Here is a 24,294-nt window from a genome sequence, read left to right as displayed (position 1 = left end):
TCTCACATATCAGGCTTAATTACTTTCATTACAATTTTCATATTTTTACCTTCCTCAGCTAGACTATAAGTTCTGTGAGGACAGGACTTGTTTTCATTTTATCGTCAGCATCTCTTAGATCTCATGAGATATAGTAAGTGTGCACTTAGAATTTGTTGATGAATGGATTGAAATGGACTCAGACTTACTCTCTTGAATGTTAAACCAGAAGATAGCTAAGCAGCATCTACAGAAATTTGGAAGAAAAGGTTCCGACTCAAAATTTCTGAATGCTTATTAGTTGCCATCTATATGTGAAGGTGACATACTCTGAGGTATATAAGGGTCTGAATGTATGTTGCTCAAGTACCCTTCCTAAAGTACATGGAGTAGCAGCCAGGCCAGGGAAGATCAAGATGTGAAGAATGCAAATGACATTGTACAGAGAAATTGTATTAAATATTACAAACTGTTAATTATATAAAATAAATAGTTGCTCTACTATTATTTTGAAAAATAACAACTAATTCTTGGTGAAAGATGCATAATATACAGTTATAACAAAGTGGGTCTTTTAAAAAAATAAACTAAAATTTATATTGACAGATTCCCTAATGTTACCTTATTCTTGCATTTCTAAAATGACAGTTACAGAAATAGTGGTCCAACTAATGTGTTTTAAAATGTAGAAGTAATACCCAAACAGTGATCCTTAGATTGGGATCTGTGGAATCATAGGTATCCATGGATGAACTTTAGAGACTATAGACCCTTTGAAATTCTATGTAAAATCATTTATTTTTTTCGTGGAAAAACTTCTCAACTATCACTACTGTAGGAAAGCAAGGAGGTTTCAAAGATGCACAAAATCCTGGGAGTGCTAATTACAAAGCAAGAACAAACAGATCAGTTTCAGTAATAAGATATCTACATGGATAAAATACTACTAAAAGTAGGAGGCTCTCAGATTGGGTTAAAAGAAATCTCAGTAACTGATACATACTGTAGACTCTTAAAACAGCAAAATGGAAAGCTTGAAAGTAAACAAATTGGCCAATGTGTTATGTTATTCCCAGAGCAAAAGAGGTGAGGAAGACAGCATTACTACCATACAAAATATGAATACAGAACAAAATGTTTAAAACAGGACAGCAAAGTTTATTTTATATGAGACAGGTAATAACAAGTGTGTCAAAAACTAGAGCAAAGATAGATAAATAATTATTGAATAATAAGGAGAAATTAATAGAAACACAGCACTGGTGGATGATTTTAAAGTTCTTGGCAAATTAAATAGAGGAGTCAGATTCTTTTTGTTTTCATCCTCATCCTTGGAGGTTTCCTCATGTGCATGTGATAATGAAAGAAGATGGCGATGGCAATTTTCTTTTTAAAAGCTATGGCCTGGAATTTGTATTTATCACTTCACCTCACATACCTTTGGTCAAAAATTGGTCATATGATGTGAAGTAGGCTGAAATCTATAACCTTTATTCTGTTAGTAAAAGGAAAGAGAGGAGATCAGATATTTGGGAGCTGGGGAGGAGTTTATAAATCTTCACTATAAGTAGTTAGTAACATGAAAACATAGAAGTGTAAAATTCAATGATAAAGATACATAGTTAAATTCAAAATGTACTATTATTTTAAGTAGTATGTAAATCACGGAACTCTAGTATATAGGTGAAGAGACAAAAATGTTAAAAATAAATATAGCTACAGTACTTCATTAATAGATACACAGTATAAAAAAGGGGTAAATTGGGACATCAGCAATATAAATTTTGGTGAGGGCAAGTACATGGGTAAAATTTTTCATGCAATTGAAATTAAGTTGTTTTCAGCTTAAAATAGATGGTTATAACAGTAAAAAGTGTTAAGAAAGCTTAATGTCAACCACAAAGCAGAAATCTATAATAGATACACAAATGATAAAGAGAAAGGATTTGAAGCATACAAAAAAAGGTATCAACTCACAAAGACAGCAAGAAAGGAAGAAAGGAACAAAATAGCTACAAAACAATCACAAAACAATGGACAAAATGGCAATGATATATCCTTACTTACCAGTAATTACTGTAAATGTAAATGGTTTAAATTTTCCAATAAAAAGACACAGATAGGAAACAAGACCCAACTATATGTTACTACTAGAAATTCATTTTAAGTTTTAAGGACATAAATAGGCTGATGATGAAGGGATGGAAAAAGAGACTTCATATAAATGGAAAACAAAAGAGAGGAGGGGTAGGTATATTTACATCCAAGAAAATAGACTTTAAGTCAAAACCTGTAGCAAGAGACAGGGAAGGTCATTATATAATGATAAATGGGCCAATTCATCAAGAGATGCAATAATTATAAATATATATGTACCCAATATTGGAGCATCAAAATATATTAAACAGTAATTAATAGATCTTAAAGGATAAATGGAGAACAATGCAGTAATAGTAGGGGACTTCGGAACCCCACTTTGAACAATGGATAGATCATTTAGATAGAATATATTAGACCAAGTGGACCTGAAAGATACATACAGAGAATTCCATTCAACTGTAGTGGAATACATGTTCTTCTCAAGTGCACACTGGAACATTCTCTAGGATAGATGATATATTAGGTCATAAAACAAGTCTAAACAAATGTAAGAATATTGAAATCACATCAGGTACGTTCTCTGATCACAATGGTCTAAAACTAGAAATTAACAATGGGAGTAAAGCTTTGAACTTCACAGATATGTGGAAATAAAACAACATACTTCTGAACAACCAGAGGGTCTAAAGAGAAATCAAAAGGGAAATCAGAAAATAATCAGAGACAAACAAAAATGGAAACACAATGTACCAAAACTTATGGGATGTATCAAAAGTATTTTAGGAGGGAATTTTTTTGTGATAAACATTAAGGAAAAAGTAAGATCCAAATACACAGCTTAATTTACACTTCAAGGAACTGGAAAATGAAGAACAAACTAAGACCAAAGTTAGCAAAAGGAAGGAAATAACAAATATTAAAGCATAAATTAATGAGAGGTTAGAAAAACAATAGAAAAGATAACAAAAGTAAGTAGTTGGTTTTTGAAAAGAAAAACAAAATTGACAAATCTTTAGCCAGACTGGTAAAAAATTAATAAAATGTAAATGAAAGAGTAGAAATTACAATTGATACCATAGAAATATAAAGGAGTAGAAGAGACTACTATGAACGGTTATACTCCAATGAATTTGGACATCCTGGAAGAAATGGATAAATTCCTAGAAACACAGAACCTACCAAGACTGAATCAAGATGAAAATCTAAACAGGCCAATTACTATAAGGACATTGAATCTGGAATCAGAAGTCTCCAATAAAAACCCAGGACCAGGTGGCTTCACAAGTAAGTTCTGCCGAACACTTGAAGAATCCCTTTAAAGAGAATTCTCAAATTCTTCTAAGAAATTAAAGGGGAAGAATCATTTCAAATTCATTTTATAGAGCCAGCATTGCCCTCATACCAAAGCCAAGACAAGGACACTACAAGAAAAGAAAATTACAGGCCAGTAGCCCTGATGCAAAAATCCTCAACAGAACACTGGCAAACCAAATTTAAAAACAAACAAAAAGAATTATACACCATGATCAAGTGGGATTCATTCCTGGGGTGCAAGGATGTCTCAACATCCACAAATTAAAATGCAATACATCCATTAACAGAATGATGGAAAAGAATCATATGGTCATCTCAATAGATGTAGTAAAAGCATTTGACCAAATTCAAAGTGCTTTCATGATAAAAACTCTTCAACAAATTAGGTATGGAAGGAATTTTCCTTATCATAATAAAGGACATATATGATGATTGCATAACTAGCATCATTCTCAGTGGTGAAAAGTTAAAAAAAAAGCCTTTTCTCCAAGATCAGGAGTAAGATAGGGATGCCTAGTTTTGCTATTCCTATTCAACACAGTACTGGATAGCTTAGCTATAATAGTCTGGGAAAAGAAATAAAAGGCATCTAAATCAGAAAGGAAGAGTAAAATTATCTTTTTGCAAATGACATTGCTTATGTATAAAAATCCCTAAAATTGCTACCAAAAAGCATTAGAATGAATAAATGATTTCAGTAATGTTGCAGGATACAAAATCAATATACAAAAATCAGTTGTATTCCTATACACTAACAATGAACTACCTGAAAGAAATAAAAAATGCAATCCCATTTAAAATAACTTTGAAAACAATAAAATACTTAGGGAGAAATTTTACCAAGGAGTTGAAAGACCTGTGCACCGAAAACTGTAAGATACTGCGGAAAGATATGGAAGAATACACAAATAAATGGAAGGTATCCTGTGTTCTTGGATTGGAAAAGTTAATATTGTGAAAATAACCACACCACCCAAGGTGAGCTACAGATTCAGTGTGATCCCTATCAAAATCTCAATGACATTTTTAATAGAAATAAAAAAACCTATCTTAAAATTTGTTGGAACCACAAAAGACCTCAAATAGTCAAAGCAATCCTGAGATGGAAGAACAGAGTTGGAGGCATCACTGTTCTTGATTTCAAAGTACTACAAAGCTGTAGTCATCAAAACAATATGGAGCTCAAAGCAGGTGCATAGACCAGTTGAACAGAATAGAGAGCCTAGACAAAAACCCGCACACACACGGTCAACTAATTTTTCATAGGGGTATGAAGGACACACAATGGGGAAAGGACAGACTCCTCAATAAATGATATAAGGAAAACTAGATATCCCCATGCAAAAGAATGAAACTGGACCCCTATCTTACACTACTCACAAAAATTAACTTGCAATTCACCTAAGACTTAAATAAGTACTGAAGCTATAAAACTCCTAGAAGAAAACTAGGGAAAAAGATCCTTGACATTGGTCTTGGCAATGATTTCTTGGATAAGACACCAAAAGCACAGGCAACAGAAGCTAAAATAAACAAGTGGGTCTGTGACAAACTAAAGAGGTTCTGCACAGCAAAGGAAACAATACATTGAAAGGCAGTGTAGAAATGGGAGAAGGTATTTGCAAACCATATATATGATGAGGGGTTAATATCCAAAATATAGGAACTCAAACAGCTGAATAGTACACAACCAAATAATCCAATTAAAAAAATGGGCAGAAGACCTACATGGACATTTTCCCAAAGAAGACATACAGAGGGCCAATAGGTATATGTAAAGGCACTCAATTATCACTAATCATTAGGGAAATGCAAATCAAACCACAATGAGACATCACTTCACATCTGTTACAATGGTTTTTACCAAAAAAAAAAAGAGATAGCAAATAAAGCAAGAATGTGAAAAAATGGAACCCTTATATACTTTTGGTGAGAAAATAAAATGTACTGTTAATACAGAAAACAGTATGGAGGTGCCTCAAAAAATTAAAAATAGAACTACCATACGATTCAGGAGTCCACTCTTGTATATATATCCAAAGGAATTGAAATTATCTCAAAGAGATGCCTGTACTTCCATGTTCACTGCAGCATTATTCAGTATAGCCAAGATTTGGAAATAACCTTAATGGCTTTTGATGGATGAATGGATAAAGGACAAGTGTTTCATTCACTTATCTATCTGTATCTATATATAATTTATACATATACACACACACACATACACACACACACATATATAAGAAATTATACAGCCATTAAAAAAAGAAGGAGTATCCCACCATTTGTGACAACATGGATGAATCTAGAGCATGTTATACCAAATGAAGTATGCCAGACAGAGACAAATGCTGTATGGTATCACTTAAACATGGAATTAAAGAAAAACAATTTCATAGAAACAGCACAGAATGTTGGATGCGGGGGGCTGGAGGAGTGGTTAATGGAGTGATGAGGTCAAAGGTTACAAATTTTCAGTTTTAAGAAGGTTAAGTTCTGAGAATCTAATGAATGGCATATTGACTATAATTAGTACTAAGGTATTCTATACTTGAAACTTCCTGAGAATCTTAAGCATTTTCACACCACACACACATGCACACATGGAGATGTTAACTGTGATGTGATGCATTATTCATCTTGTAGTCATTTTACAATATGTATGTATATTAAATGATGTATGCTTTAAATATAAACAATTACATTTGTCAGTTATTCCTGAATAGAGTCAAAAAATAGAAAAAAGAGTTGAGAAAAATACTTCAAAAATATTCTCTACTTGGTTTTAAAGCACTCAGTTACTCACATGAGAACTCTCCAGGTACACTTCTGCTGTTCTTCCCTTGTCTCCCCCACATCCATGATCCTCATGTCCTTTTGCATTTTATTCCTTGAGTGTTTCTCTGATGTGTATTTACTCTTCATCCCTATTACTGCTGTATCGGTTCAGACAATTACTGTCTTTTCCTTTATTATTTGGTCCCTCTTCACAAAAATGCTCTGTCTCTAACAGTTGCCAGAGTAATTTTTTTCGAAAACACAAGGTGAATTAAACCATTTTCTGCTTGAAAATCCTGAGAGTTTATCCTAGGTTAAAAATCTGAACTACTTGGCCTATTATACCCTGCATTTTCTCATTCTTATTTGCCTCTCTTAGTACATTCCCAAGCATACAAGTTAAGTCATGCTTAACTTTTTTTTTCCAAAGATTTTTCTAAATTCTTTATTTTAGCATTATTATTTACTCATAGAAGTCATATTCAGCCACCTTTAATGTTCATCTAGAAAGCTGCTGTATTTTCTTCAAGGTACTGCTTAATTATTGTCCTTTCTGTTAAGTGGTTATTGATAGCCCCTTGGCCCCAAGCAGTTTGCTATTAGTTATTCCATCCTTTGTTTTACCATAGCATTTTTAAATATTTGCCTTTATTAATGTCTATCTTTTGCTTTACAACTACATGTTTACTCTTTTCTGCTCTTTAACCTCATGAACTCCCTTAGGGCAGGGACTACATTTACTTATCTTTTTAGAAATTCCCAGCACACAATATAGTACATGGCACAAAGTAATTGTTGAAGCAAATAAATGGGAAGTGAATTGTAAAGGGTAAAATGAGTTACTGAAATTTATTATAAATAGGAAGGAAACAAGATATTTCATTCAGGCTATTGCAACATAAGACATTATCAATTTTTTAAGACTCAGCATCATAAATAAAAAAAACCTGGACATTTTCATGGTGCTTTCAAATTTTAAAATACTTTTATTTTATCTCATAGGTTCTTTAACCCCTGGGACATCCTTTAGAGACTGTTTTAATAAGGAATTTCATTTGTTTTTTTCTTTTGTGATTGAAGTACAGTGTTATATATGTATATATAAAACCTTCTGCCTTTGGTTGTGCATGTTGTAGAATGTTTACCTGTCACCTACTTATAGCACATTTTGTATCACAGTGGATGACGTAGTAGATGAAAGTGATGATAATGAAGACATTGATTTAGAAGTTGAAAATGAAACCGAAAATGAAGATGATCTAGATCAGAATTTTAAGGTTAGTATACATTTCTATCTTTGGTCATCTCTAAAATTGTATACTCAGTAGTAAAACAAAGATTGTGTAAATAAATATGGCTAGTGGTTACTTTGTTTGTTTTGGCCATGCTTTTATTGTGGATGACTACAGACCCTAAGCTATTGAATGGGAAAATAATGATGCTTTGAATTCATTGGTCTGAAAAGAGCTTAAAATAACTTTGTTTTCCTCACTCTGACCAGGAAGACTATCTAATCTTCCTGAAGTAGATTTTAAAGTCTAAGGAAATCGAAATTTGAACGAAAGTGGTTTGAGGTTCTTAAGTGCCAACCTATTCCTCTTTCAACAACCTTTTGGGAATACAAAAATAGTAGCAAAATAATATATAACTGATGACTTTTTAGTAAGAATTAGTGTTTACATAATGATTCTTAGGTTTCAGTTAATTGGAGCATGGACAAAGTATTTATTGATTTGACAAAAGATATTGTCACTTGAGGTGCTGAGTAAAGAGGCAGATGAGTTTTCAGAATTTTATGGCACCTGTAGAAGTCTAGATATTTTTTTTAAATTTCATGGTAAAGGGGACTATTTTAATATGTAGACCATTTTAGTATGTGTAGAAAAAAATGTTTGCTTAACTCCCTTATTTTTAGCTGTTTAGCTTAATACGTTGGCTGGGATGTGTGGGGGATTCATTTGACTCTTGGGTCTTTTTGTCTTAAAATGCTACGTCAAAATTGGGGTACACTGAGTATTCGACTCTCTCGAGATAGAACCTAAAATACTAGAAGGAGATTTCTATCTTAATTAGCAGGTATAAAATCAGTTTCGTTGTCACCAAATATGTCACTAAGGCAAGCTTTAGCAAAGTTGTCAAGGTAGCCAATCTGGACAACATGGTGGTCTGCATCCCGGTCTCAAAAACTACAAAGAAGGAAAACAGCTTAGGCTTTTGATGGTCAAAGCAGAAAGTCTGGGGTTAACTGTGTATTTGTGGTTCTGGACTTGATATAAGTGGAAGAACTGTTAGGACCCAAGGTAGGAGAATTTTAGTTCTGTATGTAGAATATTCCTTAAACAACAGGAGAACTGTTAGCCAGTCAACTGTTGGGATTCTTTGGGCAGTAAGTGTTTACATGTAGTCAAATTTCCCAGATTAAAAATACTAAGTTAATAATTTAAAGTATTGTATTTTGATAGAAACCTTTCTTTTATGTGCTGTGTGTTTCCATGTCTATTAAAAACAAAATATATTGAGTATAATTTATTCTTTATGGCTCAGGGTCCTCATTAAAAATATTTCTTCTAATCACTTTAGATTTAAAGACAGATTGGTGGGGAAATAGAATGCAATAGGAATTATAACAATGATTCTAATTTTGCTGCTTGGAAATTTAAAAAAATTAAAATATTTGAGGATAAGTTACATATGTTATATATATATACATTTGATACATATGTATATGTATTATATATAATATATATGTGTATTACATTTAATATTATGTATCATAGTCCTTTACCCCTAAATATGTCAGTGTATATTTCCTAAGAATAATGATACCCTCTTGTATAACCACAATATAGCTATCAACTTCATAAATTTATAGACAGAAATGTAGTATTTCTGTATATTAAAACAGCATTTTTATCTAATCTGCCATGCATATTCCATTTTATTGGTTGATTTAATAAAGTTTTTTATAGGATTTTCCCCCTCTTTAGCATCACATATTGCATTTAATTATCTTGTCTTTTAAGTCTCCTTCAGATTTCTTTGTGTTTTATTACATTCACATCTTTTGAGAAGTATAGTTGTTGGCTGCATTACTAACGAGTATCTGTGATACTCATATTTTCCCCACTTTACCTTAAAACAGTAGTTAAAATAAAAAATAATAGACTAAGTTTATTGAACATGTAAGCCTATTCTACTCCATGAGCTCTCTGTGTATGCTAACCTCATAGCAGTCTTATAAAGTACATGGTATTATTACCTCTGCTTTACAGAGCTAATTAGAAAATGGAGGCACAGAGAAATTGTCAGTATGGCTTAATAAGAGAGGTAGGGTCAGGATTTAGAATAAAGCAGTCTGATATAAATGTCTGCTGTCTTTACTACTATGCCATGCTAAAATACTATTTTTCTTCAAGGGCTACAGAATTGTTGACTCTTTAAGATGGCTGAGCTGTATTTATCTTATTTTTCTTCTTTACCACTGTCTTCCTCGTACTTTCATTGGTGGTTACATTTGGATCTCCCTTAATTTGTCCTGTTTATCTGAATTCTGTCACTTCTCTCATGTTTCAGGTGAACCGGCTACACTGTTAGTGGGTATAGTTTCTATTGTGGTTATGTTATAGTCCGAGAGGCTGTTTTTTCCTCACCATGTGATTTGGTTCTCTTTGCCCCAGATTTTTGAGTTTGAAGCAATTACGGAAACCTGGAGGCTCTAGAAGGTTTGTTTCTAGATAGCCAGGACTTGTCAGTATAGAAGCTTCAATGCACTCCTTTTTTTCCTCTTTAACTTTAAAAGAACTTTTAAGGAGTACTAGAAGATTGTTTTGTTTGTTTCTTCTAATTCTGTCAGTAGCTCTTCATCTTTGTTTTTCTTCAAACCAAAATACACAATTTCCTGCCCTTAACCTCTCAAAGTGTAGTTTCTTTCCTCACTCTGCCTGTTTTATAGGTAAATTTTTTTTAAGTAGAGAGCCATTATGTAAGGCTTCATTTTCACAAAAGAATATTGAATGTTGAACTAGTGTGTTTAGAGAAAAGAATGCCTTTGTAAACTTGTTAGTCGCTAACCAAGAAAATTATATATAATTACATTCAATTAATAATCTAGAACACTTTAAATCTAAAATTTCTTCTGTAACTTTATGTTTTTCTTAACTGGTGATACAACGTTTTTATTATTTCAGAATGATGATATTGAAACGGATATTAACAAACTAAAACCCCAGCAAGAACCAGGACGAATGACAGAAGAACTTAAAATGTATGAACACCTTTTCCCTGAGCTTGTTGATGATTTTCAGGTATAAATATAGAAAATTCAGCATCTTAACTGATTTTAAGAAAAAGTTCTTTGTTTCTTCCTTGGGCTTGTAATTGCTGTGTTCGTTCTGATTTTCATTTCCAAAAAATGAAAGTAGTATTGCTTTTCTGAGTGACAGTGGACAATTACTTAAACATTCTGAGCTGTAACTTGATTGCTGTAAAATAAGATGACTAGCTCGTTTAAATTCTGGACTAGCTTTTTAATTTTTTCATCATTTTAGTTCATCACTTTAATTGACATAGTGTTTTACTCTGTCTTAGAAACAATCTTTAAAATGACATTTCAAAATCCTATGTTGAAGTTTTCTTTATATTGCATACAACCAAGGGGAGATGAGAGCTAAGAAAGTACTGAGTGAAAAATATAATCTATGCATGTTAATTTGCTTATTTTTCTGGCAGTCACTCTTTAATCGTGGAATGTTGGGGTTGGATGAGGACAACTTGGCATCTTTAAATCTAAGTTGGTTCATGGGGGAAGTGACTGCTTGCTAACATTTTTTGCCCTCATTTATTTACTGGACTATAATTAATCAGCCTGACTACGTGGCAAGTAGCTGATTGAATTGATGGCAATTAATAGATGTAGTTTCTTATTCTCACTTAGCTGCTTACTTGTGGTGGGTCCTTGAATAAGTCCTGAAACTGCCCAGTATCAGAAACACAGGGTTTGAACCAGATAACCTCAGATTTATTTGCCCTTGCGGTAAACCCCATGCCCTCCAAATTCCATACACTTAATTCCTAGTGGCTTAAAGAAAAGGACTTTAATGTGAGGTTATACATGAGAAAATAAAAAAGAAAAATATTTGCTAGCTAATGTTTACATTTCATAGTTCCCATTATTCAGAATTTTGTTGGAAATGAGCTTTGGATGCCATAGAAGAAGCAGCAAATTTTCCAACCTCCCAGCGTCTTTATACTCCCCATCAAATTGAAGTATCTTGGAAGGTACTTTGAAATCAGGGATACTAGAAAGGGCAGGCATGAAGAAGGCAGTATTTTTCAAAAGAGAAAAAGAAGAAGGCAGGAAGAGGTATTTGGGAAAGTATAGAGAAAGACTTTTTTCCATTCAGCATACAGGAAGTATCTGGCTGCTCTTTTAACACCCTTGTGCCCAGATAAGAACCCTTAAAAGTAAAGTCTCAGAGAAAACAAACAGTTAACTCAAAGGAGAAAAATACTGTGGAAAGAATTTGAGGAAGGAATTGACTATTGTCTGAAGAAATCCCCTATTCTCTGTGTGCATCTGAGAACTATACAACAGTTAAAAGTTGTAGGAGTTTTGATGTGGGAATAGAGAAGAGTAATTTTTTGATGGGTGTCAAGGCCAGGATTTTGATTCTCATTCTTGTACAAGTCAGGCCTTCTTTGTTGTAGACTGTGATGATGAGTTCTTGTATGTCTTGTATGTCTGCCTATTAGTTCATCACCCGAATAGGCCAACATTGATGGTTTCTTGATTGGCACCTATGAACAGTTGGCTTACTTGTCCTTTACTCTTGCTTCTTCTAGAGTTAGATTTCCTACTTTTGGTCTAACTTGGTGTGGCCAGGGTCATATGGTAAAGAGAGGTTTGTCAGAGTGTAGGAGCTCTGAGGTCTTCTTTCCAGTTGAATTACTCCTTTTTATTGTGTTTAAGCAAAAGAAGCTACTTCAGGTATTTCAGAATATGTGTTTATTAATGCATTCTCTATTTTGCCATGGACTTTTACATAGAATAGCTCCATTTCTGTAGCATATGTTATGGGAAATAGCACATGTTCTTTTATTTACATAGTTGGAAAATATTTGCCAAGTAATTGGCATTTGACTATCTCATTTTTTAGTGTCAGAGGAATGCCACTGTTCAAATATATTAGTCTCTATTTTTTGAACTGTGTGTTGAAACTACATATAAGCAGTGATACTTAACTGATGTACTTGTGAGGATTAAAAATATTGATTGGTTCCAGATAGGAGGTGTTTAAAGGAATGTTTTTCAGCTATCAGTGTGCCAAATACTGGCAGCTCATGAGATACTAAACAAAATGAAATTGATTTTGATTTTGATTTTTTCTACTTGGATTTGCATGTCATTTTCAACATCAACCATTGAAACTTAAAATTACTTGACACATTTGTTGGAATCCTGAACACTACTCATTTTGTTGCTCGATGTGTTAGTGACTGGATGGAGGGAAAATGTATTTGAAGAAAACATATGGAATTACTAAAGTAATTATCAGTAGGTTTTTAAAAAAATTAAGGTATGATTGATACCTCTTATGAAGGTTTCACATGAAACAACAATGTGGTTACTACATTTACCCATATTATCAAGTCCCCACCCATACCCCAATGCAGTCACTGTTCATCAGTGTAGTAAGATGCCACAGATCTACTATGTGCTTTCTCTGTGCTACACAGTTCTCCCCGTGATCCTCCACACCATGTGTACTAAACATAATACCCTTCAATCCCCTTCTCCCTCCCTCCCCACCGCCCTCCCACACTCCTCCCCTTCAGTAACCACTAGTTCATTCTTGGAGTCTCTGAGTCTGCTGTTGTTTTGTACTTTCAGTTTTGCTTCACTGTTATACTCCAAAAATGGGGGAAATGATTCGGCATTTGTCTTTCTCTGCCTGGCTTAGTTCACTGAGCATAATGTCCTCCAGCTCCATGTATACTGTTGCAAATGGTAGGAATTTGTTTCTTTTTTTACGGCTGAATAGTATTCCATTATGTATATGTACCACATCCTCTTTATCCATTCATCTACTGATGGACGCTTTGGTTGCTTCCATATCTTGTCTATTGTAAAAAGTGCTGTGATAAACCTAGGAGTGCATGTGTCTTTTTGAATCTGAGAAGTTGTATTTTTTGGGAAAATTCCAAGGAGTGGGATTCCCGGGTCAAATGGTATTTCTATTTTTAGTTTTTTGAGGAACCTCCATATTGCTTTCCACAATGGTTGAACTAGCTTACATTCCCACCAGCAGTGTAGGAGGGTTCCCTTTTCTCCGCATCCTTGCCAGCAGTTGTTGTTCTTAGTCATTTCGATGCTGGCCATCCTTACTGGTGTGGGATGATATCTCATTGTGGTTTTAATTTGCATTTCCCTGATGATTAGTGATGTGGAGCATCTTTTCATGTGTTTGTTGGCCATCTGAATTTCTTCTTTGGAGAACTGTCTCTTCATATCCTCTGCCCATTTGTTAATCGGGTTATTTGCATTTTGGGTGTTTAGGCGTGTAAGTTCTTTATATATTTTGGATGTTAACCCCTTGTCAGATATGTCATTTATAAATAATATATTCTCCCATACTGTAGGATGCCTTTTAGTTCTGTTGATGGTGTCCTTTGCTGTACAGAAACTTTTTAGTTTGATGTAGTCCCATGAGTTCATTTTTGCTTTTGTTTCCCTTGCTCGAAGAGATGAGTTCAGGAAGAAGTTGCTAATGCTTATATTCAGGAGGTGTTTGCCTATGTTGTCTTCTAAGAGTTTTACGGTTTCATGACTTACATTCAAGTCTTTAATCCATTTTGAGTTTATTTTTGTGTATGGGGTTAAACATTAATCCAGTTTCATTCTCTTGCATGTAGCTGTCCAATTTTGCCAACACCAGCTGTTGAAGAGGCTGTCACTTCCCCATTGTATATCCATGGCTCCTTTATGGTATATTAATTGACCATATATGGTTGGGTTTATATCACGGCTTTCTAGTCTGTTCCATTGGTCTATGGGTCTGTTCTTGTGCCAGTACCAAATTGTCTTGATTACTGTGGCTTTGTAGTAGAGCTTGAAGTTGGGGAGCGTAATGCCCCCAGCTTTATTCTTCCTTCTCAGAATTCTTTGGCTATTCAAGGTGTTTTATGGTTCCATATGAATTTCAGAATGATTTGCTCTAGTTCATTGAAGAATGCTGTTGGTATTTTGATAGACATTGCATTGAAACTATAGATTGCTTTAGGCAGGATGGCCATTTTGACAATATTAATACTTCCTATCCATGAGCTCATCCATGGGATGAGTTTCCATTTATTGGTATCTTCTTTAATTTCTCTTAAGAGTGTCTTGTAGTTTTCAGGGTATAAGTCTTTCACTTCCTTGGTTTGGTTTATTCCTAGGTATTTTATTCTTTTTGATGCAACTGTGAGTGGAATTGTTTTCCTGATTTCTCTCTCTGCTAGTTCATTGTTAGTGTATGGGAATGCAACAAATTTCTGTGTATTAATTTTGTATCCTGCAACTTTGCTGAATTCAGATATTAGATCTTGTAGTTTTATAGTGGATTCTTTAGAGCTTTTTATGTACAGTATCATGTCATCTGCAGACAGGGACAGTTTAACTTCTTCCTTGCCAATCTGGATGCCTTTTATTTCTTTGTGTTGTCTGATTGCCGTGGCTAGGACCTCCAATACTATGTTGAATAAAAGTGGAGAGAGTGGGCATCCTTGTCTTGTTCCGGATTGGAAAAACTTTTAGCTTCTCGCTGTTAAGTATGATATTGGCTGTGAGTTTGTCATATATGGCCTTTATTATGTTGAGGTATTTGCCCTCTATACCCATTTTGTTGAGAGTTTTTATCATGAATGGATGTTGAATTTTGTCAAATGCTTTTTCAGCATTTATGGTGATGATCATGTGGTTTTTGTCCATTTTGTTGATGTGGTGGATGATGTTGATGGATTTTTAAATATTGTCCCAACATTGCATCCCTGGAATAAATCCTACTTGATCATGATGGATGATGTTTTTGATGTAGTTTTTAATTCAGATTGCTAATATTTTGTTGAAGGTTTTTGCATCTATGTTCATCAGGGATATTGGTCTGTATTTTCTTTCTTTGTGGTGTCTTTGCCTAGTTTTGGTATTAGAGTGATGCTGGCCTCATAGAATGAATTTGGAAGTATTCCCTCTTCTTCTACTTTTTGGAAAACTTTAAAGAGGATGCGTATTAGGTCTTCACTAGATGTTTGATAAAATTCAGCAATGAATCTGTCTGGACCAGGACTTTTGTTCTTAGGTAGTTTTTGATTAGTAATTCAGTTTCATTGCTGGTAATTGGTCTGTTCAGATTTTCTGTTTCTTTCTGGGTCAGCCTTGGAAGATTGCATTTTTCTAAAAAGTTGTCCATTTCTTCTAGGTTATCCAGTTTGTTAGCATATAATTTTTCATAATATTCTCTAATAATACTTTGTATTTCTATGGTGTCTGTAGTGATTTTTCCTTTCTCATTTGTGATTCTGTTTTTGTGTGTAGACTCTCTTTTTTTCTTGGTAATTCTGGCTAGAGGTTTATTTAGTTTTCTTGAAGAACCGGCTTCTGGTTTCATTGATTCTTTCTGTTGTTTTATTCTTTTTGATTTTATTTATTTATGTTCTAATCTTTATTTTGTCCCTCCTTCTACTGTCTTTGGGCCTCATTTTTTCTTCTTTATGTACTTTCATTAATTATGAATTTAGATTGTTCATATGGGATTGTTGTTCTTTCCTGAGGTAGGCCTGTACTGCAATATACTTCCCTCTTATCACAGCCTTTGCTGCCTCCCGCAGATTTTGCGGTGTTGAGTTATGGTTGTCATTTGTCTCCATATATTGCTTGATCTCTGTTTTTATTTGGTCATTGATCCATTGGTTATTTAGGAGCATGTTGTGAAGCCTCCATGTGTTTGTGGGCTTTTTTGTTTTCTTTGCATAATTTATTTCTAGTTTCATACCTTTGTGGTCTGACAAGCTGGTTAGTCCAATTTCAATCCTTTTGAATTTAGTGAAGCTCATTTTGTGGCCTAGTATGTGGACTATTCTTGAAATTGTTATATGTGCACTTGAGAAGACTGTGTATCCTGCTTCTTTTGGGTGGAGTGTTCTGTAAATGTCTGTTAGGTCTATCTGTTCTAATGTGTTGTTCACTGCATCTGCCTCATTTTTTGTCAGGTTTATCTGTCCTTTGGAGTGAATGGTATGTTGAGGTCTCCTAAAATGAATGTATTGAATTCTATTTCCCTCTTAATTCTGTTAGTATTTGTTTCACATATGTAGGTGCTCCTATGTTGGTTGTATAGATATTTATAAAGGTTTTGTCCTCTGATGAACTGAACCCTTTATCATTATATAATGTCCTTCTTTGTCACTTGTGACTTTCTTTGTTTTGAAGTCTATTTTGTCTTATACAAGTACTGCCACTTCTGCTTTTTTCTCCCGAGTGTTTGCATGAAATATCTTTTTATATCTCTTCACTTTTAGTCTATGTATATATTTGGGTTTGAAGTGAGTGTTTTATAGCCAGTTTAGAGACAGTCTTGTTTTTTTATCCATTCAGTGACTCTATGTGTTTTGAGTGGTGCATTCAGACGATGTACATTTGGGGTGATTATTGATCGATATGTCCTTATCTCCATTGCACACTTTAGATTCATGGTTATGAAAGATTCAAGGATAGCCCTTTACTATCTGACAGTCTTACTTAACTAACTCAGTATACTATAACAAACACAATCTAAAGGTTCTTTTTTACCTCCTCTTTCTTCCTCCTCCATTCTTTATATGTTACTATCTTATTTTGTATTCTGTCTATCCCTTGACTGACTTTGTGTGTAGTTGATTTAATTTTGCATTTGTAATTAATTGTTCTACTTCCTTTACTGTGGTTTTATTTTCTCTGGTGACAGCTATTTAGCCTTAGGAATATTCCTTTTATAGCAGTCCCTCCAAAATACACTGTAGAGATGGTTTGTGGGAGGTAAATTCTCTCAACTTTTGCTTATCTGGAAATTTTTAAATCCCTCCTTCAGATTTAAATGATAATCTTGCTGGGTAGAGTATTCTTGGTTTGAGGCCCTTCTGTTTCATTGCATTGAATATATCATGCCACTCCCTTCTGGCCTGTAAGGTTTGTGTTGAGAAGTCTGATGATAGCCTGATGGGTTTTCCTTTGTATGTGATCTTTTTTCTCTCTCTGGATGCTTTTAATACTCTGTCCTTGAGCTTGATATTTGCCATTTTAATTAGTATATGTCTTGGTTTGTCTTCCTTGGGTCCCCTGTGTTTGGAGTTCTGTGCACCTCCATGGCCTGAGAGACTCTCTCTGTCCCCTGATTGGAGAAGTTTTCATCAATTACCTCCTCAAAGACACTTTCTGTCCCTTTTTCTCTCTCTTCTTCTTCTGGCACCCCTATAATGCAAATATTGTTCCATTTGGATTGGTCACACATTTCTCTGAATATTATTTCATTCCTAGAGATCCTTTTTTCTCTCTGTGCCTCAGCTTCTTTGTATTCCTGTTCTCTAATTTTTATTTCATTTAGCTCTATTTCACCTAATCGGTCTCCTCTACTTCATCTCATCTGCTCCCTACATTTTATATACCATTTCAGATATCTATTTTTCAAAGTTTCTATCTCTTTCTTGAATTCATCCCTGAGGTCTTGAATGTTTTTCTATCCCTCCATGAGCATGTTTATGGTTTTTATTCTGAACTCTCTTTTAGGAAAATTGGGGAGTTCTGTTTCATTTGGCCCTTTTTCTGGTGTTTGTGAGATTTTCTTTTGAACCAGGTTCCGTTGACATTTCATATTTGTTGGTGGTGCTCTCTGTTGCCCTGAAGCTCTACCCTCTGGAGCTGCTCAGCCCCTGGAGCAATGTCGGGGGTTGCAGGCTAGCCTTGCTGGTCCCTCCCAGGAGAAAAGATGTCTTTCCTTCTTCCCAGCTGCATTGTGTGTTTCCACTACCAGGGCCCATAGGCTGAGTGTGCAGGAAAAGGCCTCTGTGCTTTGTACTTGCAGCTGCCATATATGGTCCCACCCTCTGGCTGGGCTGGTGTCATGGTGTGGGCAGCTGGTTGGCGAGCTGGTTCTGGCTGGGAGGATGGATCAACAGGCTGCGTATCGTGGTAGGGTTCTCATACCTGCAGTGCCAGCTAGGGCAATGGAGCGCCTGAAGCTCCTTAAAGTTCCTACCCTTCATGGGCTTAGTGTGCTGGTACAATTTTTTCCACCTGTCCTTTCTCCTGAGCAGCAAGCTCTGTGCAGTCCTTGCCCCTTTAGCTGTTAAGAAGTCTCTCAGACTTCCCACCTTTCTTTTGTCCCAGAGGGACTGGTTGTGGGTACCTGTTCTGCAGAAGTTGCTGGAATCTCAGTCTCTCCAAGTATTCTGTCTGGGTTATCTTTCCAACCCCATTAATCTCTAGAGCACCATGTAATGTAGGTTCATGCTCCCAGAGCAGATCTCCAGGGCTGAGTGTTCCGCAGTCCTAGAACTCCATCCCCTCCCTGCTACATTTTTCTTCCTCTTGCAGGTGAGCTGGTTTGAGGGAAGGGCTTGGGTCCCGCCAGGTCAGGGCTTTGGTAGTACACCCTTTTCTGTAAAGTCTGCTCTTTTCCCCCATTGTAGGCAGTCTGCCACAGCCTTCTTTCTAGTTTGTCTTTCAGGATTAGTTGTATTTGCTATATTTCCATATTATATTTGTTTTTGGGATGACTTTACTGTTTCATCTCTCATGCTGCCATCTTCTGGTTATTCGAGCTGCTAAAATATTTTTGCTTTAAACTTTCTGATATCATTAGATGTATATCTTTTAAACAGCATATAGTTTGATTTTAAAATATCAAGTCTGAGTCTTTGCCATTTAATTGGAAGATTTAGTTAATTTGCTTACAAGTATTCTTATATTTGAATTAAAATTTATGAGATCTTATTTTGTATTATCATTTGTTTCATCTCACCAACATTTGTTGTTGTCTGTCTTTTGGATGGTGGCAATCCTTACTAGTGTGAGGTGATATCTCATTGTGGTTTTAATTTGCATTTCTCTGATAACTAGTTATGTGGAGCATCTTTTCATGTGTCTGTTGGCCATCTGAATTTCTTCTTTGGAGAACTGTCTGTTCAGCTCCTCTGCTCATTTTTTAATTGGATTATTTGCTTTTTGTTTGTTGAGGTACATGAGCTCTTCATATATTTTGGATTTCAATCCTTTATCGTATCTGTCATTTATGAATATATTCTCCCATACTGTAGGATGCCTTTTTGTTCTATTGATGGTGTCCTTTGCTGTACAGATGCTTTTCAGCTTGATATAGTCCCACTTGTTCATTTTTGTGTTTGTTTCCTTTGCCTGGGTATATATGTTCATGAAGAAGTTGCTCATGTTTATGTCCATGAGATTTTTGCCTATGTTTTTTTCTGTGAGTTTTATGGTTTCATGACTTACATTCAGGTCTTTGATCCATTTTGAATTTACTTTTGTGTATGAGGTTAGACAGTGATCCAGTTTCATTCTTCTACATGTAGCTGTCCAGTTTTGCCAGCACCATCTGTTGAAGAGACTGTCATTTCCCCATTGTATGTCCATGGCTCCTTTATCAAATATTAATTGGCCATATATGTTTGGGTTAATATCTGGACTCTCTAGTCTGTTCCACTGGTCTGTGGCTCTGTTCTTCTGCCAGTACCAAATTGTCTTGATTACTGTGGCTTTGTAGTAGAGCTTGAGTTGGGGAAGTGAGATCCCCCCAGTACATTGAGTTTTGACAAATATATACAACTGTGTAACTACCAACAAAAGGTATGGAATTATTTCTCTTATCCCGAAAAGTTTCACTGGGTGCTTTTTGGTCAGTCTTCTTGTCTCCTGCCCAAGTAGCTACTGATCTGCTATCTGTCACTTGAAGTTAATTTTGCCTATTCTAGAGCCTCTCATAGCTGGAATCATGTAGTATGTACTGTTTTGGGTAAGGATTGTTTTGCTCAGCATGCATTTTTGAGATTCACACATGTCATTGCATGTGTCAATGATTCTTTATTGCTGAGTAGTATTTCATTCTATGAATATATCAGCTTGTCCATTCACTCATTGATGAGTATCAGAATGTTTACAGTTTGGAGCTATCATGAATAAAGTGATACTAACATCTGTGTACAAAGCTTTTTGTGTAAACATGCCTCCATTTCTCTTGAGTAAATGCCTATGAGTGAAATTGCTAGATGGGGTGTGTGGTAAATGTATGTTTCACTATATAAGAAATTATGCCTGTTGACTTTCAAGATCATTTGTTTAACTTCAATGCTGTGTGTTTCCCGGTTGTGTTGACTATGTGCAGGTATTCTTTTTGAAATCTTGTTTGGGATCCATTGTGTTTTGAAATCTGTGAGTTGTTTTATCACAGGCCTTGGAAAAACTCTTCATCTTCTTCCTCAAATACTGCCTCTTTCCCTTTCTTGCTCTTCTCTTTTGGCATTTCTAACTGAATGTAGACATTTTACTCGCCTGCATATCTCTTAACTCATTTTCTTGTTTTCCTTCTCTTTTGTCCTTTGTGCTGTTTTCAGGTAATTTCATCAGAATAGTCAGCCAGTTGCCTAATTCTTTTTTTTAGCTTTTTTATCATTAGAAATTAAGATACTTTATTTTTTATTCCTAGAAGGTTTAAAAAAATGTGTCATCAACCTTTAGGTTTTGTTTCTTGTTTTCAGTTTCTGTGAACATATTAAATATAGTCATTTCTTTGTTCTAAACTTTAAGTGTTTGACGTTTTTGCAGGTCTTTTTGTACATCTGTTGTTTCTTTTAATTCTTTGTCTTCTACTTGTTCAATTGTGTATTTAGTTGTGTTTTTACTATGAGGCATTCATTTTCTTTATAACTTTGGGGATATTATCTTGAAACTCCAAAAGTTTTTGTTGTTGCTTTTGACAGGCACTGTTACAGATTAAATTACTTCCTTGATGGGTTTTGGACTACTCAGATAGTGTGAATTCTGGCTGCAAATCCATGTTGATGTGATGGCAGGCTTTTGGTACCAATTTGTGAGTAGTGATATTTTTCACCCTCTTAGTACTTACGGTTGGCTTTCTTTTCTGTTATTTGTTTTGTGATGAGGAATTATTTCCAGGGCCTCTGTATTGAAGATCTAGTTCTCTGGAGGTAGGGGTATCCATCTTTATGGGAAGAGGATCTTCTGTTAGACTCCCTATGTTATGCAAGTCATGGGTTAGTCTCCTATTCTTTATATTCTTTCAGTTGGGAATACCTACACTCCAGGTCATACTAGCAAATGTTTTCCAAGTGAAAGCCAGCTTCAGTCTTATCGCTTTGGGATCCCGTCCTCATTTACTATTTGGTCTTTATCCTTGCTCTCTTATCTACATGTGGTTGTACTTAAAATATTTTAATATTGTATCCAACAATTGTAAATGTTTTGTGGTATGGATACTAAGCCCACTAGATTTCTTTAATGCAAATGTACTTGCCTTCAACCCTCTTCATGCAAAGCCACCTACTTATTACCTCCTTTGTGTCTCCTTGGATTAGACATAGTACTGGGGCTGAGAGTGAATCATCTTTGAATACCTGGTTTTCATACAGTGGGTATTTAAGGAATGCATCACAAAGGAAAAGATCCTTAATTTTGACTACATAATGTATGTAAAGAAGTTCAACAAAATTAAAAGATAAATTGTAAATCTGTTAAGGGTTGAGTTTGTTTTCCTTGGTTTTTGTCCCCACCATAACAAAGTTTTGAATGGCAAAGACACAGTAGTAAAGCAGAATGAACATTTTATTCAAATACACTCCAAAGGAGGAATGGGCTAAAGTCAAGGTAGACAAAATCAGGTTTATATGGTTATATGATAGGGGAGGAGCAGGCCAGAGTCAAGAGAGACAAAGGCAGGTTTACTTGAATAAAGTAGAGAGGAAGGAAAAACAGAGGGAGGAAAGGGAAGCTCATTGAACTGCTGCTCAGCATTGGGCATAATCTTTTGCCAGCTCCTAAAGCCAGTGTCATCTGGTGTCCATGTCTGCTTGAATCTGCGTGGCATGGGAACTAAGTCCCTCCCACCCCAGGATTTGGGGAAGCTGTAGAGCACTGGGTGGAGTGAGATTATGTTCTGAGAACTTCCTGAAGTCAAAGAAAGATTTTCAGGCAGGCTACTAAGGAGCATGATCGTATAGCCACAGTTTCATCTGGGTCACCCAGGTGACAGGAACTTGCAAGTCCAAATCAGAGCTCTCAGTAGCCCCTCCCTAGGACAGAGAGAGTGACACACTTGAAGAAAGGGGAGTGCAGGCAACCTCAGAGAGGAGGTGCACTTAATGGCTTAGGATTCTATTTTTTAAGCATTCAAGAATGGGATAAAGGTGAAAGGTTGGGGGTGGGTTGTAGGCTTGACATGTGGTCTCATAATGTCTATCTCCAGTGAGGGACACTATGTCCTCTTCCATAGTCAGTCTTCCAGATAATTCTGTAAGATAAACTTAACACAAGGAATTTATTGATCCTGTTCCTCTCCAACATAGTGGTTACCCTCAGGCTCTGGGAACATCAGTTAAGACTGCTTGCCTTGCCTTAAGATATGTTGTTGGCTGATTACCAAGGAATATGTTAGGAATTTTACCTCCTAACTCCCTGGTTTTTAAAATGGAATCTTAGCCCTAAGGTGGAGTCCCTCCTGTTCCTACTGTATTGTTTATATCTCAGCATTTTTCATCATAGGCAGGAAAAGTTAATCATGATGCTTGTCTCATGTCTTAGCTCTATTTCACTTGCATTAGTTAGAGCAAGTCTCAAGATCAGCCCACATTCACAGCATGTGGAATGAACTCACACTGCAAAAGGGCATTAACTCTTTGAGTCCTTCTGGCTCTCTGGCTTTATCTGATTAACTCCTTGAGTTCTTGGTGAGGGCCACACTCTTTTCATCCTGCTCATATATGCCTTTTTGCCCAACAAATCCAGAAAAATATTTGCAAAAGTGGGTTAGCGAGACAATATGTGTTTATGTTATTTTTTAATGTGGAAATTTATACAATATAAAAAGAAAAATCCTATATTCCAGGAACAAATAAGTTACCTATAAAGAATTAAACCAGTTAACAGATGTATGTAAAACTATGTGCTTTTTTAGTAGTCATAGAAACACAAATTAAAATAGCAGTAAATATTCTTATGTACCACTTTAGAAAATGTTTTAAAAAACTATAGTACCTCATGTTGGCAAAGAAGGAGCAGTTGAAATAGATATTGTCATGTACAGTTCCTGGGAATACATTAATATAAGTATTTCTGGAGATCATTTGGACAATTTATATTAAACATTAAAATTGATTATAGTATATGACCCTGGGATTCCATTTCACTGGTTAGGAAATCACCCTAAACACAGAAAAAAACTTATTCAAAAAGATGTTCTTGAAGATTTCTTTATAATACCAAAATTTTAGAAATGGCTTAAATATATACCTTATTTATATGTCTGTCTAAATCTTCCCTGTCCTAAAGAATTTAAAACTAAATCAACTCTGTGTATTTCCTTGATAGAAATATATAAAAAGAGAAAAGCCTACTTGACTCATCAGCAGCATCCTTTTTAAAATTTTGTTTCTGGGATACTTTTCTTTCCTGGTTTTCATCTCCAGACTGGCTTTTCCTACTTCATCTCCTGTTCTGTTTCATCTTCAGCTCAGCCTATTAGGATTGTAGTACCTAAGGCTCACTCTTTTGTCCTTTTCTCCATTTTTTCTTTCCATGGATCATTTCCAGTCTCATGGCTTAGAATAATATCTCTAAGTTAATGCTCCCAAATTAATACCTTCTGTATAGACTTTTCTCCTGAATTCTAGACCCATATGTCCAGCTGCCTACTTTATATTCTTGTCTGCATGTGAATAGCTTACACTCAACATTTCAGAGCTCAACTCCTGATGCTTTTCAGTTGTTCAGGCAAGCACTACCGCACCATCTTTGACTTCATTTTGCACCTTCTACCCTGTATCTGGGCTGTCTGGACATCATGTCTGTTCTGTCTCATAGTATAT

General features: G+C 35.3%; 1 protein-coding gene across 9 annotated transcripts in view; it reads left to right on the top strand.

Annotated features, from left to right (window-relative positions):
* The window catches only part of AGTPBP1 (ATP/GTP binding carboxypeptidase 1), a 213,354-nt gene that overhangs the window by 89,346 nt on the left and 99,714 nt on the right, over positions 1-24,294 (top strand). For all 9 annotated transcript variants that reach the window (XR_012127773.1, XR_012127772.1, XM_073228728.1 and 6 more), the window contains 2 exons: positions 7,351-7,448; positions 10,359-10,475. Coding sequence is in view for 7 of the 9 variants with exons in the window: in XM_073228728.1 (XP_073084829.1) it covers positions 7,351-7,448; positions 10,359-10,475 (215 nt within the window). In the remaining 2 variants the exon portion in view is untranslated. The remainder of the gene's footprint in view (positions 1-7,350; positions 7,449-10,358; positions 10,476-24,294) is intronic.

The sequence above is a fragment of the Manis javanica genome, chromosome 2 (genome assembly GCF_040802235.1).
Source record: "Manis javanica isolate MJ-LG chromosome 2, MJ_LKY, whole genome shotgun sequence".
Taxonomy (NCBI): Eukaryota; Metazoa; Chordata; class Mammalia; order Pholidota; family Manidae; genus Manis; species Manis javanica.
Note: the sequence above shows the minus strand (reverse complement) of the source record. Positions and strands in the feature narration are given on the sequence as shown.